Raw genomic sequence first — 23,287 nt, 5'->3', positions numbered from 1 at the left:
CATGATTTTTATTTGCTTAGTTTAATGAAAATTTATTTAATATAAAAAAAGGAAAAATATAAGGGCGAATCCGACGCTTGCAACGACCGGAATCAGGGTTCTCGTCTCCGGACGATACGATGGCTCGGAGGTCCTCCTCCTCGAGCTGCCACCGGTACCTCCACTCCGCCTACTACCTTAGGCACCCGATGCGGCTCGCCTTCGTCTTCGTCATCTTCGTTATTGCCATCTGGGATTGGCCTTCCCTACCTAATCCGGGAGCATGAGGTGAGGGACGCCCCATCCTTCGTTCCTCTCGTATGATTCTTCCTTCCCTAATTTTTGTCTTTGCTTGATTTTGATCGTTGGCTAGATTTGAAGTTCTCGGTAATTGGATCATCTTATATTGCTTGCCTATAAAAACCTACACACCAGATTTCTTTACCTTTAATGAGAAAAAAAAGAAGAAAAAGGCTGGAACAAGAACGGTCTATCTGTGGAGCCATCATTTCTTCTATGTTGGTTGGAACTGGAGAGCCCCTTAACTTTTCTGGTAAGCATTGCAACCATCGTCTTGAAAATTGGAGAACATGTTATTTGGGGATGCAAAAGGCATGATTTCAGTTCAATAAATTGATAAAGTGGCTCCTTTGCAATGTGTGAACTCCTCTACCAGAAACACATTTCAAGATTTAAGAGGACCGATTGCACGATCATGTAAAATTCAATGTTTATGTATTCGTCTATCGTTCCTTTAGTTTAGTGATGTTTGAAGGTTGCTCTACTGATGTTTCCCTGTGGCTACAGAAAGTAGAGGGGTGGTGGTCATGCGGGGCGAAGTTTCCTCTGGTACAAATGACAAACTTATCGATGAATTTGATCTTGTTAACAATCAACGCAGAGAAAAGGTTAAGGCGACTACGCTTCTTTCTGGTTTGTTTTGAATACAATAGCCTCTCAAGGCTATAGTTTCATTTTTATTTATGAACTAACTTCTTTTCTTGGCTTTTCAATCTTAAGATTCAATTGTAATTACGTGATGTCTTTCCCTCTATGACCGGTCGCAATCAAAGAGTGGTGTGAATAGTTTTTGTGGTCTTGGAGCAACCCTTGTGGACTCTCTCCATGCACTATGTTGGGGTTCTTTTTAACATATCAAATATGGATCAAATAATTGTTTTATAGAATCAAAACCGAATAGATCCAAAATAATGGATTAAGAATGTTTCCATAAAACTTATTTAATCCACTATAATATGTATGAAATCCTACAATAATTGATAAACATATTAACACGGAAGCGTACCTGATGAATCCATTAGAGTATTTTCTGAATTGATTGGTGATTTGGTCTTCCAATTGCAGAGTACCTTTTGAACTTTAGATTTCTCCTTGACGGGTGAAGAGAAACTTCATTCGATACTGCAACCGGGGACCATAACCTTATTTATAGTCATAACTGATGAATCTACAATTATGATTGTATTCATAATTGATGAATCTGCAATTATGCCTCAAGAGTTTCATATTCCTAACTTATCTCGTCATTAAGTTAGGAACATGATGGTATCCACACAATTAATTTTCATAACAATTATGTCCCTTAGCCAAATAACTTTACTTTAATTGGATCACTTTAATTTTGGCTAATCAAAATAATGGCTTAACACATTTAATTATACATGTGTGACCCTTAAAATTCCAACAATCTCCCACTGAGTCACATATGTATCCTTATAAATGTGTTATACTTTATGAGCTCAAAACTGTTGCCATTATTAAACAGGACATACAAAACAATCTCGTCCATTGACCATATTAATATAGGACCAAAGCGATTTTCGCTATATCAATCATAGCTAAACCCATCAATGATCACTAATATTAACATAACCAAATGACATAGATCAATTATGAAATGTGTAGCATGAAAATTACATGAATGTGATCTGTACATGTCAATTTTCAACTGGTCCAACTTTATCTTTATGAGATCATTAATAACTTTAATAGCCATAATGTACAAAGTATAATAAACTGAAGCTTTATTTCTGATCAGAAAATGTCTGTACAAATACAGTATCTGGCATAGAACATACAACAAACATATGACAGGCTCCCACTAAACTGAAGTTTCCTCAAATTCTGATATACCCATATGAGCAGTATGCTCATGAAAAACCTTGAGTGGTACATCTTTTGTGAGAGGATCTGCCATAAAGTTTGTTCCTAAGTGTTCTATAGAAATTTATTTACTTTGTACCTTTTCTTTCACAACTAGGAACTTGATGTCAATGTGCTTTGACTTAGTCGAGCTCCTATTGTTATTAGAGTATAAAACACCTGATTTATTGTCATAGTATATCTTTAGTGGTCTTTCAATCCCTTATACTATTTGCAGCTCTGTGACAAAATTTCTCAGCCAAATTCCATGGTTGGATGCCTCAAAACATGCTACAAATTCCGCTGCCATAGTGGAAGAAGCAATAAGAGATTGCTTGGCACTACGCCAAGAAATCGCCCCACCAGCCAACATATAAATGTAGCCCGAAGTGAATTTTCTACTGTCTTGGCATCCAACAAAATCGGAGTCAGAATACCCAATGATCTCCAAATGGTCTGATCTCCTATATGTGAGCATATGATCTTTTGTCCTCTTTAAATATCTCATGACTCTTTTAGCTACCTTCCAGTGATCCATTCCAGGATTGCTTAAGTATCTACCTAACACTCCAACAATGTACGCTATATCCGGATACATACAAATCTGTGCATATATTAGACTTCCTACAGTTGATGCATGGGGAATCTTATGCATTTCTTAAGTTTCCAAATTTCTTTTAGGATACTGATTGAGGTTTTTCATGTATTAGATACATGTATCCATATCTAGAGTAATCGTCTATGAATGATATGAAGTATTGTTGACCATTCCATGAAGGTGTAGGAAATGGTCCACAAATATCTGTATGTATCAATTCTAAGACGTCCGTAGCTCTATATGCACCTGATCTCTTAGGTTTGGTTTGTTTACCTTTAATGCATTCAACACAAACATCTAGACCTGATAAGTCAATGGGATCAAGAATCCCATCTGACACAAGTCTTTCAACTCTATTTCTAGAGATATGACCCAAACGTTTATGCCATAATATACCAGAATTTTCAATTTTACATTTAGTACCTCGCAATTCCGCATTCAAGGTTTCATGATAGGATGCTATAGTATCAAGTAAATATAGATTGTCATAAGTCATAAGTGAACCAGTTCCAATCATATTTGAATTTAAAGACAAAGTAAACTGATTGTTTCTAAATGAACAAGAATAACCAGATTTGTCCAAATAAGAAACAGAAATTAAGTTTCGTCTAACCAACGGTATAACAAAAGTGTCTTTTAAATTCAAATAATATCCAGTACACAATAACAATCTAAATGTGCCTATAGCTTCCACATCTACCGATTTTCCGTCCCCCACATAAATGCTTCTCTCAGCATTATTAGGCCTTCGGTAGCTTAGGCAACCTTGCATTGATACACTGATGTTAGTTGTTGCACTGGAGTCTAACCACCAAATGTTTCTAGGTACTGAAGTTAAATTGATTTCTGAACAAACCAAAGTAAGGAATATTCCCTTTTTAGCATGCCAAGTATGATATTTAGCACAGTCCTTCTTTAAATGCCCAGATTTCTTGCAGAAGAAACAAGTATCATCATTATTTTGTTTCTTCTGTACTGGGTCCTTATCAGCCACATTCTTTCCATATTTGTATTTTCTTTTCTTGCCCTTAAAGTTGGTTTCGTTTAAAACCAGTACTGAATTGAGGTTAGCAGATAATTTTATAAGAGAACCTAAATAAGAGAACAACAGATAATCAGAAATTATGCTCATATTTATTACCATAAACTTAAGTAAATTTAAATAATGATTTAACCCATCTCAAGATACCAAGTGCAACATTAATATCTTGTCTTTGGATTTCAATATTAATTGCTAGTGGTAGTCTTGTTGTAATGATCAAATACTGATAATAAGGCATGTCAAATGAAAAACCCATCTTTGGATTGATTTATCATTTACATGTATCACTTTATAATTATCACGTATTTACCATTATAAGTATGTATAAAATCCTGCCAGTCATTAACCTTCCTTTGGGCCGGATAATTACCGCATGGATGTAAATACGCACTACATTTAATATTTTCATGAGAAATGTTATATATGAGAGGTCACTTTGGCGACTTCATATATTAAATTACTCAATCTAATATTAAACAATCACTAATTGAATTTAGACCATATTAGTCAAATTGGCTTGATCTTAATTTGTTGACTAAAATATTTAAAACATGTAAATCATTCAATTTATGTCAACAAACAACTTTATAGAACCAATACTATGTTTAATCCAACATAATATTGCAACAATATTATTAAACCAACATAATATTGCAACAATATCTAATTAATTAAATTCATATTAATTAGATAAAATCCAAAAAGAATTTGGAAAATTTATTCCTTGTAGTGCAAAAATGAATTTTTTGCATATTGATGAATAGGAAAAGACACGAAGTGGAAAAGATAATCCAAAATTAAACTGATATCATATCAGAAAAAGGCATTGAATTGAATGTGAAGCATGCTGTAGCATGATTACATAAAACCATAATCTTTTCCAACGATAGAACCAAATCACTTCAAAATAGCATGATTACATAAAACTATCATCTTTTCCAACGATAATAGAACCAAATCACTTCAAAATATTGATGAAAACATCATTAAAATATATGAGAAAATAAGCTTAAATGTTCATCAATCATTGTAGGATGGCTCTGATACCATTTGTTGGGGTTCTTTTTAACATATCAAATATGGATCAAATAATTGTTTTATAGAATCAAAACCGAATAGATCCAAAATAATGGATTAAGAATGTTTCCATAAAACTTATTTAATCTACTATAATATGTATGAAATCCTACAATAATTGATAAACATATTAACACGGAAGCGTACCTGATGAATCCATTAGAGTATTTTCTGAATTGATTGGTGATTTGGTCTTCCAATTGCAGAGTACCTTTTGAACTTTAGATTTCTCCTTGACGGGTGAAGAGAAACTTCATTCGATACTGCAACCGGGGACCATAACCTTATTTATAGTCATAACTGATGAATCTACAATTATGATTGTATTCATAATTGATGAATCTGCAATTATGCCTCAAGAGTTTCATATTCCTAACTTATCTCGTCATTAAGTTAGGAACATGATGGTATCCACACAATTAATTTTCATAACAATTATGTCCCTTAGCCAAATAACTTTCCTTTAATTGGATCACTTTAATTTTGGCTAATCAAAATAATGGCTTAACACATTTAATTATACATGTGTGACCCTTAAAATTCCAACATGCTTGCCTATAAAAACCTACACACCAGATTTCTTTACCTTTAATGAGAACAAAAAAAAAAAAGGCTGGAACAAGAATGGTCTGTCTGTGGAGCCATCATTTCTTCTATGTTGGTTGGAACTGGAGAGCCCCTTAACTTTTCTGGTAAGCATTGCAACCATCGTCTTGAAAATTGGAGAACATGTTATTTGGGGATGCAAAAGGCATGATTTCAGTTCAATAAATTGATAAAGTGGCTCCTTTGCAATGTGTGAACTCCTCTACCAGAAACACATTTCAAGATTTAAGAGGACCGATTGCACGATCATGTAAAATTCAATGTTTATGTATTCGTCTATCGTTCCTTTAGTTTAGTGATGTTTGAAGGTTGCTCTACTGATGTTTCCCTGTGGCTACAGAAAGTAGAGGGGTGGTGGTCATGCGGGGCGAAGTTTCCTCTGGTACAAATGACAAACTTATCGATGAATTTGATCTTGTTAACAATCAACGCAGAGAAAAGGTTAAGGCGACTACGCTTCTTTCTGGTTTGTTTTGAATACAATAGCCTCTCAAGGCTATAGTTTCATTTTTATTTATGAACTAACTTCTTTTCTTGGCTTTTCAATCTTAAGATTCAATTGTAATTACGTGATGTCTTTCCCTCTATGACCGGTCGCAATCAAAGAGTGGTGTGAATAGTTTTTGTGGTCTTGGAGCAACCCTTGTGGACTCTCTCCATGCACTATACGTAATGGGTCTAAAAGATGAATTTGAGAAGGCTAGAGAGAGGTGAGTTGTTTTCTTTTGTTCATTAACCTGATTGAAGATTTCCTTTGGTGCATGTGCGCTAAGCTTTAATTGTTGTTTTATTTTTGATATCATCTTGTTTATAGCACATGATTCGATGATTTGTATACTTTCTATAATTTTGGTTGAAGAAATTTTTCTTTTTTTATGCATTATATGCTACAGAAAATAATATCGAATGATATATTATGATATGTTGTTTTAAGGAATTATAACATGACTCCTATAGGTATAAATAAATAAATTGTGCCAACGATACCGGGGTATACAAGGATTTGATAGATTTGAGAAAAATATGAGAAAAAGAGAGTGGTGGTGTTATATGTTCATTTGACCCACTTAGCTTATGTAGTTAGCACAAGTTCTGTAGCTCATTGGAGGGTTCAATATGATGCCTTGTCCAGAACTCGAGCTAATTTTTTGTGCATTTGTACCAGATGTGTGTACACAATCACAAGTGGGTCTATTTTGGGACTTCTTGAAGACAGTTATGATGAGATGTAGGAAAAGCTCAAGGAAGCCTTGATGAACTTTTTTATTTTCCTTGGATTTTTGGAAAAAATATGAATCATATAGGTGAAAATGGGGTTTGGAGATGTATGCCAATGTTGGCATGCATGTTAGACGAAGCTGTTTGCATATCTTGCTTGCTAATTTCCCCATTTATTAAAGGGTTGGGCAAATGTTTAAACCAGTCAGCTATTATTAACTTTGGCCGAAATGGTTGAAACATAGTAAGACCTGTAGTGTAGTGTTTCAGCTGATGAGGTAAAAATCTGACTATTTTTGAGAGTAAGCATGGCCTCGCCTGAGACCTAACTTGAGCTTATAACTGTGCTTTTCATGGTCCTTAATACACATTGTCACATAGACCACCAAACATTTGGTTGCTTCTCATTTTTATTATGCTTCTCTTTTCTATTATCTTTTGGTTTTTTTGAAAGATTCAATTGTATATATCATTTTATTGTATAAGCTGGTAAGTTGCAATTTGAAATAGTGGAAGCAGTAGCATGTCCAGATGAAACCCCCTCCATCCACCAGGAACTATTCACCCACCTCTTGATGATTGGCCTAACTCTATCCAGACTTTTTGGGAGCATCCAACCCTTGGTGGATGAGTGTAGAGTTGTACATGGGTAACACAAAAGATCTGTAGGTTCTTTGAAGAAACCACATAACACCATGTGGGGCTTTACTCACCGAGGAATTTCTACTGAGTTGTGCACATCATGTTCTATCATCTGCAACCTTGACAACCATATTATTGATTTTTCTTCTGCAACCCATGACTCATTCCAAGCAGGCTGATTTTGTTTTGTTTTAATCAGTTGGAACATACATATTTCTAGTCATGGTATCACTCTATGATGCTACAATTGCAGGACGCTGTGACCTCCAACGACGCGGTCCACACGTGCGAGGCTAAAATGGGCGTGGCCAGCACTTGGGCGCTGCACCCGAGTCGGGTGTGTCAGGGCCTGCAGTTGGCACGCCTTGGGGGGACCTCCTCCTCCACCACCACCACGATGGCGTCAGGCGTACGGACGGCTGCAGCGGAGCAGGTACGGCGGCTCGTCCGCCCTTCCGTGGAAACACGGACAGGAGCAAGTGACGCGTCGGAGTCACGTGAGCCGAGATGCGGTCCGTCGTCGGCCTCCTCGGGCAAGCCCACCACCAACCTGCTGCTGCTCGCGATACGGCTACCTCGCGTGAAACCGACGGCGGCCGTGGGAGTAGGTGGCGTGTTGGCGTCACGTGATGGGCGCAACATGACTGCTACTACGTACGGTCGTAAGTGGATCTTACCTCCCACGTGCGAGGCAGGTCTCTGATCCAGTATTTGGACTGCTGCATCTACCGAAAGGGAATGCGTCGATGAATGATGGTCCATATTAGAATGCGTATAATCCTAATCTCTGTATAATTCCAATGCAAGCAGACACATTTGATGCATAACTTGCAACGTGTTCTCTTACACGAATATTATTGTGCAACTTCAAGCCGTGGGGGAGGTATCACGGCTCCGATCGATATCGAGAACACAAGGTCGCCCACGTGTTTTCTTTTCTTGAAGCGAGCAGGTCGGTGCTAGGTCGGGTGGGAACATGTTGGGCTAGTCAGAAGAGGGATTCTCGCTTCAATCCCTTTGAAGCTCAAGTCAGTATGAGGAATTGATGATGTTTTTAGTGCCTGAGGTTCATCTCCTAACGTTGGTCAAGGGGTCGGTCTATATATTTACGATTGAGAGTCAATCGTACACGATCCATTAATAACTGTCGAGGCTTCAAACGGTTGACTTATACAGTTTTGTGTCGTGCGGTGACGTTTCACACGTTTTTGGATGGTTCTATACTATACGATGTTGTCTCGTACGACCCCGAACAATACGAGTATGGTCCGTTATCTCATGAGGGTCCGAGGTGTTATATCAACGTGCTTGTGTCACGTGAGGCTCCACGTCAATTTGGACGTGATTATGATTGAATATACCCTATCAAATATGCCGATGCGACTTTGTCTAGAATAAGTAGGTATCAAAATAAATATAATAAGACTGTACGTTGACCAAAACAATGATAAAGTTGGAAACCCTTGAAACGAAAGGTGGTGTGACAGAGACCAGCACGTCAAGCCAGTGAAAGCTTCTCTCCGACGTGAACATGTCATTGCTATGTTCTAACCTTTTCGGTGCTTTGTTCAATGCGGAAGGCTTTTGCACCAGATACATGATTACCGACGAAGGCTATCACAGTGTCTAGCTAGAAAATGGTCCGCCTAAAGTGTCTTTACATTGGATAGAGCACAAGAGTCACCCCACTAAATTATATATAATATATATACCTATATATGATGATGATGATGATGATGATAACGAAGAACAACCCTCAGAATGATAGTTAATCTTACATGAAAAGGACATGGATTTTGTGCACGCGAATCGTATGTGACAGCAACGGTGAGTACTCCTCTATTTATGGGCAAACCGAAGAACACAACAGCAGCAGCGAGCCGAAGGAGAAGAAGAGGGAGGAAGAGAGATGTGCTTGGTGTTCGGGTGCGGGGAGGAGGAGAAGGCGCTGGGGACCCACAAGGCGCCGGGGAGCTGCCCCTACTGCGGCGGCGTCGTGATGGCGACGGACGTGGAGAAGTCGCTGCGGCTTTGCTGCCTTCCCGTGTGCCTCAAGACCACGACGAAGTACTCCTGCACCCACTGTTCCCGGCGTCTCGTCACCTATCCTTGATGGATTATAGCTCCACTCTGGTCTCAAGATCCCATCTTTCATGTAAAAATCGAAACTTCAGCACTTGGCGTTCCCTAAAATCTCACCTTGTAACTCGATCTTTGACTCGGCTCTCAAAGCTATTTCGGCTTTCCTCTGTGTGTGTGTGTCAGTGGAATGGGGGTCTGTTTCGATGTTCTTCTTTCTCTTTGGGGGAGAACACAATATCTTAACTCTCATGGTGCTTACAACATCTGCCTGCAGTTGATCTTTAACGCTCAAGGTTGCTGCTATGTTAATCCTTGGAACTAAAGCTGTGTGTCGTCATCTACAGCCAGATTGTTAAATGACCTCAAGAACACATTGATGTTGGACCATCGAGATTAAAGCTAAGAACACAAAACTCAGTCCACTGTCCTATTACTCTCTTTTTTTTTTCTCTCTTTCTTTTCCATGAGTAAATGTAAGGTTATGTAAGATTAGATGATCATTTTGGGAGCTGCAATACAAGTGCATAGGAAATAAAATATGTGGACATCACACATGAAATTCCATATCACTACATTACGATCGACAGCAACCAAAGTCACCACAGTATAACAGCAGTATATATCATTGGACGGTGTGATAGCAATGGCTACTTATGTTCCAATGGTAATGCTGAAGTCCGTGCAGGAGAAAAAAAGTATAAAAGAGAAAAGCTATAAGAACCCCTCGGTGGATGACAGCTTTTGTGCACGGTCTTATCTCTTCCACCAAACGTATTGCGATGTACGCGATACAGTACCTCGATATCTTCCTCGGGTGATGTCATTTTCCTTCTTCGTTCTGGATCATATCAGTAGTCCCCATCTGTTCTATGTTATGCGTGATGATGAGGGTAATAATGGCGATATGATGCGTCATGACGTCAGTCACGTCCGGACAATACTCTGCCCCAAAGAGGACAATAATGCTAACGCGATGTGCACTGACGTCACCCGCTCTCAGGCGACGACTTCATCGTTGTCTGACCCAACATGCTGGGCCGAGGCAGAGGAAAACGACGACCGAGGCTCGCCCATGCCTTGCGGCAGTTCGATTCTTCACGCAACGCCAACCGCAATGTCAGACGCCATCAGAGATACGATCCCTCTCCCGCGGGCAGACACATCAGGTAACACTAAACTTCCCTATAAATACCCCCGAGTTCTAAACAATAAGGGGGAGGACACAAAAAAACCCTTCTACATTTGGAGACCACTTCCCGTCACTAACTTGATCGTCGGAGGGGTCGGGCCGAGCTTCCGACCCGACCTGTGTGCAGGTGCAAGGACGGGGTTGCTTCTTCCCGGCGCTGCGGAAAAGCTTCCCTCCCGACGCAACGTCCCGACCGGACCACCGTAATCGGCCACCTCGACGGTCTCGAGGAACGCCGCACAAGATCCCCGTCATTCGGACCCCAATCAAGCTGTGTTGGCCCCAAGACCACGGCATAAAGTTGTTTACACTAACACGTGACGTGCTCGTGCCACGTGCTCGTGCCACTGTGATGAGAGTATCCATATCATGTATGTGTTGTGATATAAGGATTGTGCTATTCTTATTATTCTTCTTTGTGAAGGCAATGATGATAACGGTAACGTGTTGGAGAGGGATAGAAGAATTTCAAAAAATAAAAGAACACATCGAAAAGTAGTGTAAGATTTAATATGGTTTAATAAATCTCGTTTATATTCACGTAGATAAATTAAAATTTTCACGATATGACATCAATCAATCACTTTGTATATCCTCTCACATACAAAAACAATATTTATATTTTTTTTCTTTAATTTTTTTTTAAAATTATAGAGTATCTTCTTTAGATACTAATGTTGGATGCATTTATTGAAGACCTCACAAATCGTTTCAGTTTGAAGAGGAATAGCAGTTAAAGACACCAATCGAACAATTGATGGCATTAGATCGAACACCTGGTGGCATTATTTTGACTGCTTTACTGCTTACTTGCAGAGCTTTAGCTTCTTAAAGAAAGAGGCAACCTGAGACTTTGGATAGGGCCTGGTTGCGAGGCATGTGGGGAAGTCCTCCGGCAGCTCCACCCACAGCTTATGATCGATCCCTCCCGTCTTGAGCTTGTCCGACAGGTTCCTCAACTGCGTTTCACCCTTCACCTCCAGTGTCACCTAATAAACCAAGCATAAGACCTGGACATTTTAAAGAAAAGGCTAACAGAGGCATTTGATCGAACAGACCTTGTGCATGGAGTCGAGGTTGTGGTCGGAGCAGTAGGCGAGGACGTCGGGGTGGTGGCGGTAGTTCCAGACGGCGGCCACCGAGGCATGGCAGCCCTGGGTGACGACGCTCCCGAGCGGCCAACTGTCGATCAGGTCGCGCCGGAGGACCACGTACTGCACGACGACGTCGGCACCAGGTGCATTGTCTCCGCCGCTTCCCGGTGGGGAAGGCGCGGGGACTCCGGCGGTGACCGCCGCTGCGTCGGCGGAGGCGCTCATGTTCCTCCTCCTCGGAGGAGGAGTGTGTCGGAGGGTCCGCTTCCGAACTGTGGGAACGCGGCGAGAGCAGGAGCGCGGGAGGAGGGCTCGAAGGCGGACGCTCGACGATGCGAGCAGCGTTTCCATCTTGGCGCCGCTAATAAGGAACTGGCACGTGGCACCTTTGGAATCTTTATTTCCTTTCTGGTCCTCGGTCGAGACGCATAATGCAAAAATCTTACGTGGCGGATCGTAGGCAGACCATGTGGGCCCCGTGCTGCCTTCGTTAATTGGGCCACCCAATGGATTGGGCCCTCAGCTAAATTGCACGTACGAAGGACTTCCCTCGTCCTAATGGAAGTGCTTCCATTGATGTCTGTGATTACTCTTCCACTGTTTCGACGATATGGTGGCTGACGTCCCAACAAATCAAAAAAGGAGAACAGCTAGAAGACATACGAGCTGAACAATGAAGCAATGTCAATTCCAAATATCACACTTAAAAAAAAGTTCTTCAGGGATTATCTTATAATATATGTGACCCCTACTGTCTCAAGCTATTATTAGGAGGGTTGCTTTATCTCTTTTCCTTGCATTTTTTTGGTACCAAGTTCTCTCTTGCTGCAATTTCTCTCTCCCTTGGAAGTAGTGAGAGCTTTTTTGTTTAGTGGGAGCAGGAATCAGAATTAGGTAAGGGATATATGTTATCTTGTACATTACTTATTACCCATAAAGAACTGCATTTGTGTGTTTCCTTTCATCGAGACATGCTTAACCGAAGCAATGGCTACGGTAGTCGACGACTGGTTCCATCCACCTACACATGGCCATCGTTTATATTTGGATTTGGGGTATTGTGATCACCGTCACAGTCTCCATGGCCATACAATAGTTCATATTTTGTGTAGCAACAAAGTGCCATTACATATAAATCTTGCAGGGTTTCGATACTTGTTTGGTACCTATCAGGATATGTGGCACTAAACACAAGAAAAAGGTCATCCGAATGGAAGAAATATATGGACGCACACTAACCTCGTCTTCTTGGACTTGGTTTTTTTTTGTGTATATTGGTGTAAACTGAGGTGACTACTAGATCATAAGGAACAAACGTGTTGATACTAGCTACCATTAATCGTGTAGAAGAAAGGTTGGGTACATATTTAATGGTAGCTGCTGAGGGTGGTGTAGACAAGACAACCACCACAACTATCACCATCACCGGGGAGGATCATTAGGAGGCATCCTATGCTGATATTTTGGTCAGCATGGGAATACCCAACCTGTTCCACCAGTGTTTTTGGATGTACCTATGTGTTTTTTGTTGAGCCAACATGTTCCGTGGAAGCTTGACACTCACTAAAAGAAAAGAAAGAAAGAAAGAAAGAAATCAGCTTTTGCTAGTAAGGTTTGGATGATAAATGGAGAGGAAAGGGTGGTAACATGGCTCATCCCATGCAATTATTCTTGTCACTTAATTACTATGATGACTGATGGCTTCAAACTCTCACGAAGAAAGAATCAAAAGTGACCAAATAAATGCCAATTAGAGGTAATAATAAAAGGAATCTACTACTACTGGAAGGTGTAAGAGAGTCACTGGAAATGATAAGGTACGGATCACCTAACCACTACTGCTCATCCCCAGCCACCTGCCTCTTGCTTCCATGAGATTCCATCCTCTGCCCAGTCTTATCTTTAATCCAAAGAGCTAAGTGATGTTTAAGCGGATATGGGGATAAATGTCTTCCTACTGCAACGCCTAGTAACTATGAGTAGAATAGTGTTTACGCTTCCTCCTCACTGTTCTGTGCATGCCATGTGCGAAATGACGTTGAGCATGTGGCGGGCTTCCCTTTAATCCATCCTCTGAGATCTACCAAAGTAATGCCTGCCATTAGCTATAAACAACAGAGAGGTGTCTGTAAACATTGCGAGGGAATCATTGTAGTCAATCCTTCTCATCCAAGGAAGCTGGGTGAAATCCCATCATCTTTTTTCTCACATCTCGGGAGATTCCAAAGTACAATTCACGACTTTCCAGTCGTCAAAAGTTCATTTCTTTTGCTCTCGTAGGCCTCCTGTAGAAAGAGACACTAGCTTCTTATTATTGTGCTTCTTTTCGAGATATCAGATTAGCTGGGAATCACACAAATGACAAACCAGAATCGATCCGTATTCTCTCTCGGATAGGACTTCATTCATTCATTCATTACTGAAACGGAGAGATGATGCAGCGCCACTTACCGGTTGCTACCAACTACCATTCCTCGGCGATGGCTTGTTGCAGCAACCTCTCGTTCTCGAACAGCATGCAAGTGATGATCTTGCGGTAGCCCTAACAGTACACAACACACGCCTTCCACGTTTACTTCTCCCGGAAAGAAGGAGTATAGAGATTTCTTTCGGAGGGTAACAACAAAATAAGGTCATTTGTTTACGTGTATAGTTGAATCTTAGAACATGGAGAAGAAGAGCTTTCCAAGCAACATTTATCTTGCTGCAGCAGAGCTAGCAGGGCATTTCATGCATGCAGTGGAAGATGGTACTGAGCCTAAATTAATTCTTCATCAAGTGGTTCTAGGATCACTCGAAGATTTTGTGCTTTCTCAAGCAACCACTGGAGTTTTTATGTCAGCGCAGTGGAGGAAAGCCATGTCCAAAGTCAATAATGGAGTGTCGGATGCTTGATGAAGAAGGCTGCCACCCTTTTGGACATCACATGCAACTTTCGTATTCTATTCTGGTCTCCCACTTCTCCCCTCGAGCTCCTCTTCGATTCAACCTTCTCTCCACGAGGAGACAGCGTGTCAATTCAAAAAACACCTCCGAATTTTGAACGTGTTATTATTCTTTTTCAAGTATTAAAAAATATTCATATTTTGACCCCTTTTTTTGTAATTTTTTTTTCAAATAATACTCTTAATTTGAAAAATATTTAAAATATATTTTTTAAAAAATTATTAGTTTTTATATTGATTTTTAATTATTACAGTGTTTTTTATTTTATTCATTTACAGTGTGTTTTAATAGTATTTATAGTGTTTTATTGGTATCATGTCATACCTCCTTGATTGTCATTGTTTATAAATTATTGTAATGTAATATTTTTGACTTTTAATTAGTTTAATTAAGGTATAAAGGTTATTTAGATCATTTATGATTTTTAAATAATTTTTATAATATTTTTATTGTGGTGATAAGAAAGAGCACTGTAAAAAGTCAAAAAATATTATAATAGATCAAAAGTCTATAGCGATGTAAAAAAATTTTAATGACAGTTTGATATTTTTTAAATTAGGAATGTTATTTAAAAAATAAAATAAAATGAAGAAAGATACCAATTAAAAATTATCAAAATGTGGATGTTTTATTTTATTTTAAATTGCATTTAATTACATTATGGACTTTTAAGGCTTTCAATGAGAGACAATTGACCAACCTCTACGGAGGAGATCGCCTGTCTCACATAAGGGAGGGGACACGGAGCTCTTTCTGTTGCAGAGCTGGTGGGTCCCGCGGCATTTGATGCCATGTAGCTTACCCACCGTGTTTCCCGTCTCGGATGGCACCTCTCGCTACGCGTCTATCATTATTATTATTATTATTATTAAATTAAGAACGGAGAAGGGTGTGTCCCACAAGCCACGCAAAGGAAGGACACATCGGTGGGTCAACACGCAGGCAGGCACATGAAACAGCTCAGCTAAGAAAGGCTTCAACCCTCTCCTCCTCCTTTCGGCTTCTTACGTTTTCCACACAGTACTTTTAGAAGCTCTCGTCTCCCTCCCCACGCCTCCATTCCTCGCAATCATTTGCCTTTCTCTCTCTCGCTGCCCCTCCTTCCCTTCGCTCGCTTCAATGACTATTTAACTCCTTTGCACCATCTCACCATATAATTCTGTTCTCTCCTTTGTACCTCTACCATCATCTCATGTGCCTCCACGCCTGCTCCTCATCTCCTCCTTAGCCCCCTTGGTGGCTTACTTCTTCATCGTCGACATCGAACTATGGGGTTGGAGTTCGACGCCCAGGAATCGCCACCCCTCGCGCCGATCCGGACCACCGGGATCGACGCCAAGCCGGCCGAAGAAGAGGTGTCCGAGTCCACCGACAACGGAGAGGCGGAGTGCGTTACACCAAAGTCGGAACAGCCCGTGTGCCAGCCGGCGCTCCCACCGGCCCCGAGGAAACCCCGGCCGGCGAAGAGGAAGCTCGGGCCTCCACCCAAGGGTTACTACCCCGTCCCCAGCGACCTCGCCTCGGTCTTCATCCCGCTGCCATGCCCTGGACGCAAGAAAATTCGTGCCGGCTGATCGAGTCCTCCCAGAGATCTTGTAATTTCTATATCTCTTCTCACGACCAAGACAACATCTTTCCATCCTTTTCTTCCTTGTGAAAATAATACAGTGTGTCCTTAAAATCATGGTGACGACATATATATCGTTATTATACGTGGCTTGTCGAGCGATGTATAGTTGTTGTCCATTTGATCCAAATAAGGGATTTAGCTGTTCGCATTTCAATCATGGGTTTCTTTCAGAATCAACATTATCTCAAGGGAAGCACTTTGGAAACAAAAGATCAGCACCACCTTCTTAAGCAGGAAGATTTCGGATTATTCAGATGGAATTGACCTCTCTTTCTTTCCTTCCTTTATCTTTTTTTCTTTTTTCTCCATATATATATATATATATATATATATATATAGAGAGAGAGAGAGAGAGAGAGAGAGGGTGGAAGGCTTCTTACATATATTTTGGTGATTACCGATTGATGACATTTGCTGATATCCTACCATAGACACTCAAAACACATTAATCGTCTAACTAGGGTGTTCGATTCCAAAGTCAATCAACGATTTGACTTAATTTGTATATTAATATTATTTCACACCTTAGCCATTAATCGATCGAGTTCATGATCATCATGAGTTCATGATCAGGTCGGTCCCACCTTTTACCTGATTCAAATGAGCAACTAATATATATATATATATATATATATATATATACACGGTGAGAGAAGAACAAGAGAGGCAAAGAAACACCGCCCTCGTAAGGTTATTATCAGCAACTTGTCGCCATTTATTGGGGCCACTAACTTGGAAAAGGACATCCTTCCTCTGGAACGCTCGGCAACACCGGAAATTATTACTCTGGAAGTAAGTATAAGAAGAGACCGCCGGGAGAAGGTAGAACACATGCATAAGCCGTGACATACTTCAACCCTCCATCTAATCCACCACTTTGGTATTGGATTAGAGGCGAACACCAGTCCGTTCGCTTGCGGTGCTGCTAATATCGAATTGACTCCCCGTAAAAGAAAAATATATGTAGCCTCAGATGCTGCATGTTTCTCTGCAAGAACATTATATGAAGAATGTTGGGTACAGCTGGCTCGGACAAGCCTGCTTGATGATGATGATGATGATGATGACGGCAAACATAGATGGATATGTTTTCGTCTGCATAATTTATCTTTTAAAAAATCTTTCACTATTTGTTTTTTTTAATCAGATGATACCTCTATTCGTTTTTATTTGGGGCATCTTATTTTTTCTAGACAAAGATGCCTTTAGACAATTATTTAAATAATTTTTAGAACTAGTCGTGACACATGAATCAGTTCTTTCATATAGATTGATTCAGCCTGATTTAACAAAACCCTATTGATAGGGTCTATTTTGGGTCCAAGATACGCTACAGCTGGTGTCACACGCCAGGTCAGAATCTGAACCAAGTCGTTACTTGGCACGTCTTGGGAATCTCGAGACGACACCACCCCCAAGACATGACAAGTCAGAATCCGTACCAAGGCACTGTTTGGCACATCCGTCACGCCAACCCGTGTACGACCGACCCTTGGACAATAGTATAAAGACCTCTGACCGGCATCCGGCCTAGGGGAGGAAAGCAATTCCGTCCACAACTGACTTGCTCGTTGGAGGGGTCAAAGTCGGGAATCACTTGACGAAGGCCTTTTTTGTATGGAAGCGATCAACCGCGAGCCACGAGCGCCTCGACCCGGAAATCGTCATTTGGTGAACGAGGGCGAGCTGTCACCTATCCCGGGAACGGAGAGATGCAGCTCAACGCAGATGGCGCTCGAACCAAGAAACGCTGACCAACACCCCGTCGCAAAGGCCCGACCTACCTCGGCATTTAGCTCAGCCGACAGAGAACTCCCGACATCGACCCGTGGACCTAGCCATGCTGACTCACCAACCACGGTACCTTTGTTCACCAACACCTGTCTCCAAAATAGAGTGAGTTGTATCATACATAGCCATCATTAGAAAGAAAAAAAAGCAAATAATATGTACATCAAAATGATATTTAACTTATCATTAATAATTAGTACATAGCCTCTTAAATATGTACATATCATTAATATTGGTACAAATAATATGATTTAAAGTTATTCTATAAAACATAAAATTTTAAGTTATTATATAAAAAAAATCATATGTACATCAAAATAATATTTAATTTATTATTAATATTAGTACATAGCCTCTTATATATCCAATATTGGTACAAATAATATGATTTAAAGTTATTCTATAAAACATAAAATTTTAAGTTATTATATAAAAAAAATCATATGTACATCAAAATAATATTTAATTTATTATTAATATTAGTACATAGCCTCTTATATATCCAATAATCTTTGCGTCACCACCCTACTTCATATTCATATTCTTTATCTTATCCTCTATAGTTGAAATGAAGATAAGAATGCATAGTTATCGCCCGATTATAATTTATTAATAATTTTAAATTATCAATAATATAAAATAAAAGGAGTTAGAATTGGTGAAGTATAATTTGTTTAAAAATATAAGATGCAAACAACACTATATAACTAACAAAGTCAATAATGTCTACACTATTAGGAAACTTTAGGTGGCATCACTTACACAGCAAAATAATAGTCAACAAAATAGATTTAAAAAATATAATATCAGATCGTCGTGTGCGAAGAAGATTGGTGTACGAAAAATGTAAAACCGAAGGTCGCATAACACATGTGAGATAATTTAGATATGTGAGATCGTATATCCCTAAAATCGTAGATCCAAATCTCTAGATAAAAGAGGTCAAATGTCTTCTCTTTAGCAGCGATCCACACAGTACATGGGGTGACAATGCTCCTCAAATCATAGCACAATCTTTTTCTCCACGTGCACCATAAGACTATACCATGATCAAGAAGGGCTTGACCCTTCTTACTGTCCACATGCCCCAAACAAGGGCTGTCGGTTGAGGGGAGAGGAGAGGGAGGAGAATAGGAGGGGTGGCCAAAAGGAAACTAGCTCATGATACCTTTTGGGCCCTCATATTTATAAATGTTCATATCACTTAACTCTAATAAATCCTGCTTTATTGGGTAATGGATCTCTATCCAATTACACATGCCTCTTGAATTAGTGGATCTCTACCCATTAATATCTTATTAACTCTTATTGGATCTTATCCACATGATCCAATAATTCAGGGATTTATTTAAAATCCAATAAGACAAGGGATCAGTGGATATCTCATATCTAAACCTCTACTCGTCGCAACACCTATCATATATGTGTGACCCTCTATGCTCCATATTGAGTTGTCCATGAGTCATACCTAGCATAACTCATTTTGATTAAATGAATTAGTATTTCTATAATAATTCACTCAACTCATCGATTACGGACGTAGCAAGTCATTATACTATAGTTTTCAAACGATATAAGGGATTTTAATCCATTGAACATATCTACCCTCAGTTATCATGTATTATAATCTCTCATCCATCTAATATCCTAGAGATCGTATACCAGGCATGGTGTTATCAGACTCATACAAAATCTACTCGAGTCTTACTTTAATCAAATTTACTTGAAGAATTTTTTTCTCTCTCGATATGAATGACCCTAGCTAAGGATTTGCCTGAGCAAGAACATATAGGATATTCCTCTCATGATATTAAGAGTGGATGATCCTCTACCAATATTCTATTACCCTCGTAAAATTGGTTATCACTCTCGATAATTGGATGTGCTAGATCGAAAACTTTCATACCTATAAATCTGATATCAAAGAGTAGAGTACTCATACATGACGTCCTTGGTATCTCAAGTTTAAGGACCAGACACAAAACTAGAACTATGGAATCACTGTCCGATAATAAGTTATCATCAACCATCTAACATTCTATGAGCGGATCATTTAGTGAACTCATTCTTCAATGAGAACCTGCATTATATCTTTAGTGTCACTACACAAGTAGTTATATAGCACACTAGTCTATTTAGTTATTTCGATGTCTCTCTCGAATAACCTATGATCAGAAATATTTAGGGTCTTTGTTTATAGGTGAATTGGTCTCATTATCATAATCTCATCATGATTAAATTTTTATTGCATAGATTCAAGAATATCACAATATATGCAACAAGCAATATAAAGTGAGAAAAATCTAATAATAATTAGTAAAAAATATTAAATCTCATATTTTGATGTTGAAACCAATTGATAATCTTATGATCTAATTTGCATTTTGAGTGATGCAAGACTAGCTTCCATCAGGAGAGGCAAATTGATTAAAGCAGGAAGAATAAGAAGTTGGGTCAGAATTGAACATGCCAGAAGATTGGACATTAAACCAGAGGAATGGTCGACGTGTCGGTAGTAGGCTTCGTGCCATTAGTTTAGGCATCGGGCCAAAAAGATCGGACATTGTGCTAAGGAGATCGGATGTTGCGAGAAGGTAACATGCTGATTGGGCAATACGCCGAAGAAGAGGACGATACACCGAAGGATCGGACGAAGCACCGAAAAAACCAATGACATACCGGATAATAGATGATTCATGCTTTGCAATAATTTGTTTAGATCGAGTTAGTTTAGGTCGTAATTGAGTTGATTTCGGGTGTAACCATTTCAACTTAATTAGGGGTCCATTGGGCTTGAGTTAAGACTATTTTGGGCCAACTAGAAGGCTCATTCGATCATCCAAAGTTAGGAAGAACCACCCATAAGCTAAAAAAGTCAAGAGCATACTTTTATATACTGTTAGGCAGTGGTACGACTAGACTGAGCAATGATACCACCTAGTGTCATGCGATTGTACTACCCAGGTGGTACATAATCTCCCAAACTGTGTCAGGCGGTAGTACCACCCAGTGTCAATATTGGAGGCGCTGGTACCGCGAGGACCCGGGAAACCCAGGAGGAGACCTTTTTTGACTCGAATTTTGAAGTCATTTAAGGTTTATAAATATTCCAACTATTCCTGCATGGAACAACAGAAATTAAGTTGAAAAAGAGGGAAAGAATACTTGAGTTGAAAAGTTTTCTAAAGGAGGAGTGAGGTTTAAAAGGGAGGTTGTAAATGTTCTCTCCTGAGCCTATCAAAAGCAGAAAGAGTTGTAAGGGTAGTTGATCTTCACTCGTTGAGATAAGATCGGTAGTGAAAGCTGATGGTCTCGAGTGAATGTTGGTCACAACGACCAAACCACTTTAAAAGCTGGTTTGCATTTACTTTATGCTTATCATTTATATTGCAAATTGATTATTTACTATTTTCACTATGCTTATTACATTTTCGTACGTGTTTTCAAGTTAACATCTTTCCGATACGAATTTCATCGAACAAAGTTTTAAAATTGACATAGATTTTATCGAAAGTACTAATTCACTCCCCTTCTAATGCCGACTTGATCATAATAAAAAGATTATATAATATATCATACGTGTATCATCACTCACATGATTGACTTACAAAATACCTTATAACTAGCGTATATTATCGTTACTAGAAACAATCCTATACTTAAGTTTTCTATATTTTGCTTATTCATAAGCTTATCTTTAAAATATTTCTAATACATATGCCCAAAGTTAATATTTGATACACACAAAATAAAAGAAACTTAAATTCGACACCAACAAACATAAAAGGGCAGGCGTCCATCAAATGTTTCATACAAATACGCTTATACGAGACCTCTATTTCTGTAATTATGATGTAATATTAAAAATTGGAGAGCATAATATTAAAAAGGATAGCCTCACAGCTTTAAGAGCATAAAACATTTTAAAATGATTAATATAATTATGATAATTAACTATAAACTATGGGTAGATGAGAGTGGATGACAAAGCTTGAGACGGTGAAGGCAAGGTGACCAAGGCATCTTAGAAGTCACATCTAACAAAAACATATAATTAATTAGCTGTATATAATATAATAATACTTACTATAAATCATTACATAATAAAATATATTACTCATCGTAATTTCTTTAGCTATATTTTTTTAGAGTCCAGCGGATCTATGCAATAGTAAATATTATCAATACAATAAGGATAAAATAACACTCCTAATACTGGAAACTAAATTAAAAATTAATTTTTCTAGCATAAGCTAATGATACTCACTAGAAATTTAATAAGTATTAAAAATTTAATAAGGAACAAACTATTACAAATTTATCATTAGCTAATAAAGAAGATGACTTTAGGTAAGCAAATATAATATACTTTTATTGATGGTGATATCTTAAAAGATTAAAACCTTTGATTATGCTGAACTAATTCATTTAGCTTTAGTGATGATGAGCAAATTTTTACACTCATCAAGATGTTTTGCCATTGATAGTGGTAATTGATAGTGGGTTCACATCAGCTCTTCCAAGATAATGATCCATGCCTCGGTTTGACTTGATGCGCCTGACCGAGGTAGACCAGGACGACGATCGGGGCACGCCACGTCTTGCACAAGCCTGGTTCTTCACGCAATGCCCATATTGGTGTCGGACGCTATCGAAAGTACGGACCTGCCCCCTGTAAGTGGACACATCACGAAACAGTAAACTTTCCTATAAAAACCCTCGCGTTCGGCTCGAGGGGGAGGAGGGAAAACAAAGATAAAAACCCCCCGTGACTATTAACTGACTTGATCGTCGGAAGGGTCGAGTCGAGCTTCCCGACCCGACCTGTGTGCAGGGACGAAGACGGAGCGCCTCTCACCGCGTGCCCGGGCGAAGAGTTCCCTTCCAGAGGAGACGGTTGTCCCGTCGCGATCGGACCACCGCAATCGACCACCTCAACCGCCTCAAGGGTCGCTCAGGAAAATCCCCAATCAGCCATGAACTTGGTAAATCCATCTATCTTTGGATGAATATGGCACTTGGTAAAGTTAAATTGTATAATCTCATAATTTATTGAATTCAGCTCAAATTTAGTCTTTTGTTTTGGAAGGTAGAACTCCTCTTTCATATGATTATTATATCTATCTCTTTAGATCCATCAATCCATTTGGTTTGATTTCACCTATAACAAATTTGAGCAACTCAAAGAAGGGTGGAGCCTAATTTGATTATTATTATTATTATTATTATT

The 23,287-nt window shown here is 39.3% G+C and overlaps 1 protein-coding gene and 1 long non-coding RNA gene across 12 annotated transcripts; one reads left to right on the top strand and one right to left on the bottom strand.

Moving 5' to 3' along the window:
• Nucleotides 1–77: 77 nt before the first annotated feature.
• On the top strand, nucleotides 78–8,177 carry LOC103982030 (uncharacterized). Of its 11 annotated transcripts, none has more exons than XR_010486171.1 (5): nucleotides 78–267; nucleotides 353–532; nucleotides 656–696; nucleotides 787–6,175; nucleotides 7,579–8,177. It is a non-coding gene; the product is annotated as an uncharacterized LOC103982030 (long non-coding RNA). The 11 variants fall into 11 exon arrangements; XR_010486170.1 differs by having other exon boundaries at nucleotides 353–5,551; nucleotides 5,806–5,906; nucleotides 6,019–6,175; XR_010486165.1 differs by having other exon boundaries at nucleotides 353–5,715; nucleotides 5,806–5,906; nucleotides 6,019–6,175.
• Nucleotides 8,178–11,198: 3,021 nt separating this feature from the next.
• LOC135609165 (uncharacterized) lies at nucleotides 11,199–12,071 on the bottom strand. The gene is made up of 2 exons (XM_065102259.1): nucleotides 11,655–12,071; nucleotides 11,199–11,585 (listed from the first exon to the last, which is right to left on the bottom strand). The coding sequence occupies exons 1-2, from the start codon at nucleotides 12,039–12,041 to the stop codon at nucleotides 11,403–11,405; spliced, it is 570 nt and encodes a 189-aa protein (XP_064958331.1). The 5' UTR covers nucleotides 12,042–12,071; the 3' UTR covers nucleotides 11,199–11,402.
• Between the last annotated feature and the right edge of the window lie 11,216 nt (nucleotides 12,072–23,287).

This window comes from Musa acuminata, chromosome BXJ2-4 (genome assembly GCF_036884655.1).
Source record: "Musa acuminata AAA Group cultivar baxijiao chromosome BXJ2-4, Cavendish_Baxijiao_AAA, whole genome shotgun sequence".
NCBI classification, from domain to species: Eukaryota; Viridiplantae; Streptophyta; class Magnoliopsida; order Zingiberales; family Musaceae; genus Musa; species Musa acuminata.
This window is presented reverse-complemented; position numbering and strand designations above follow the sequence as displayed.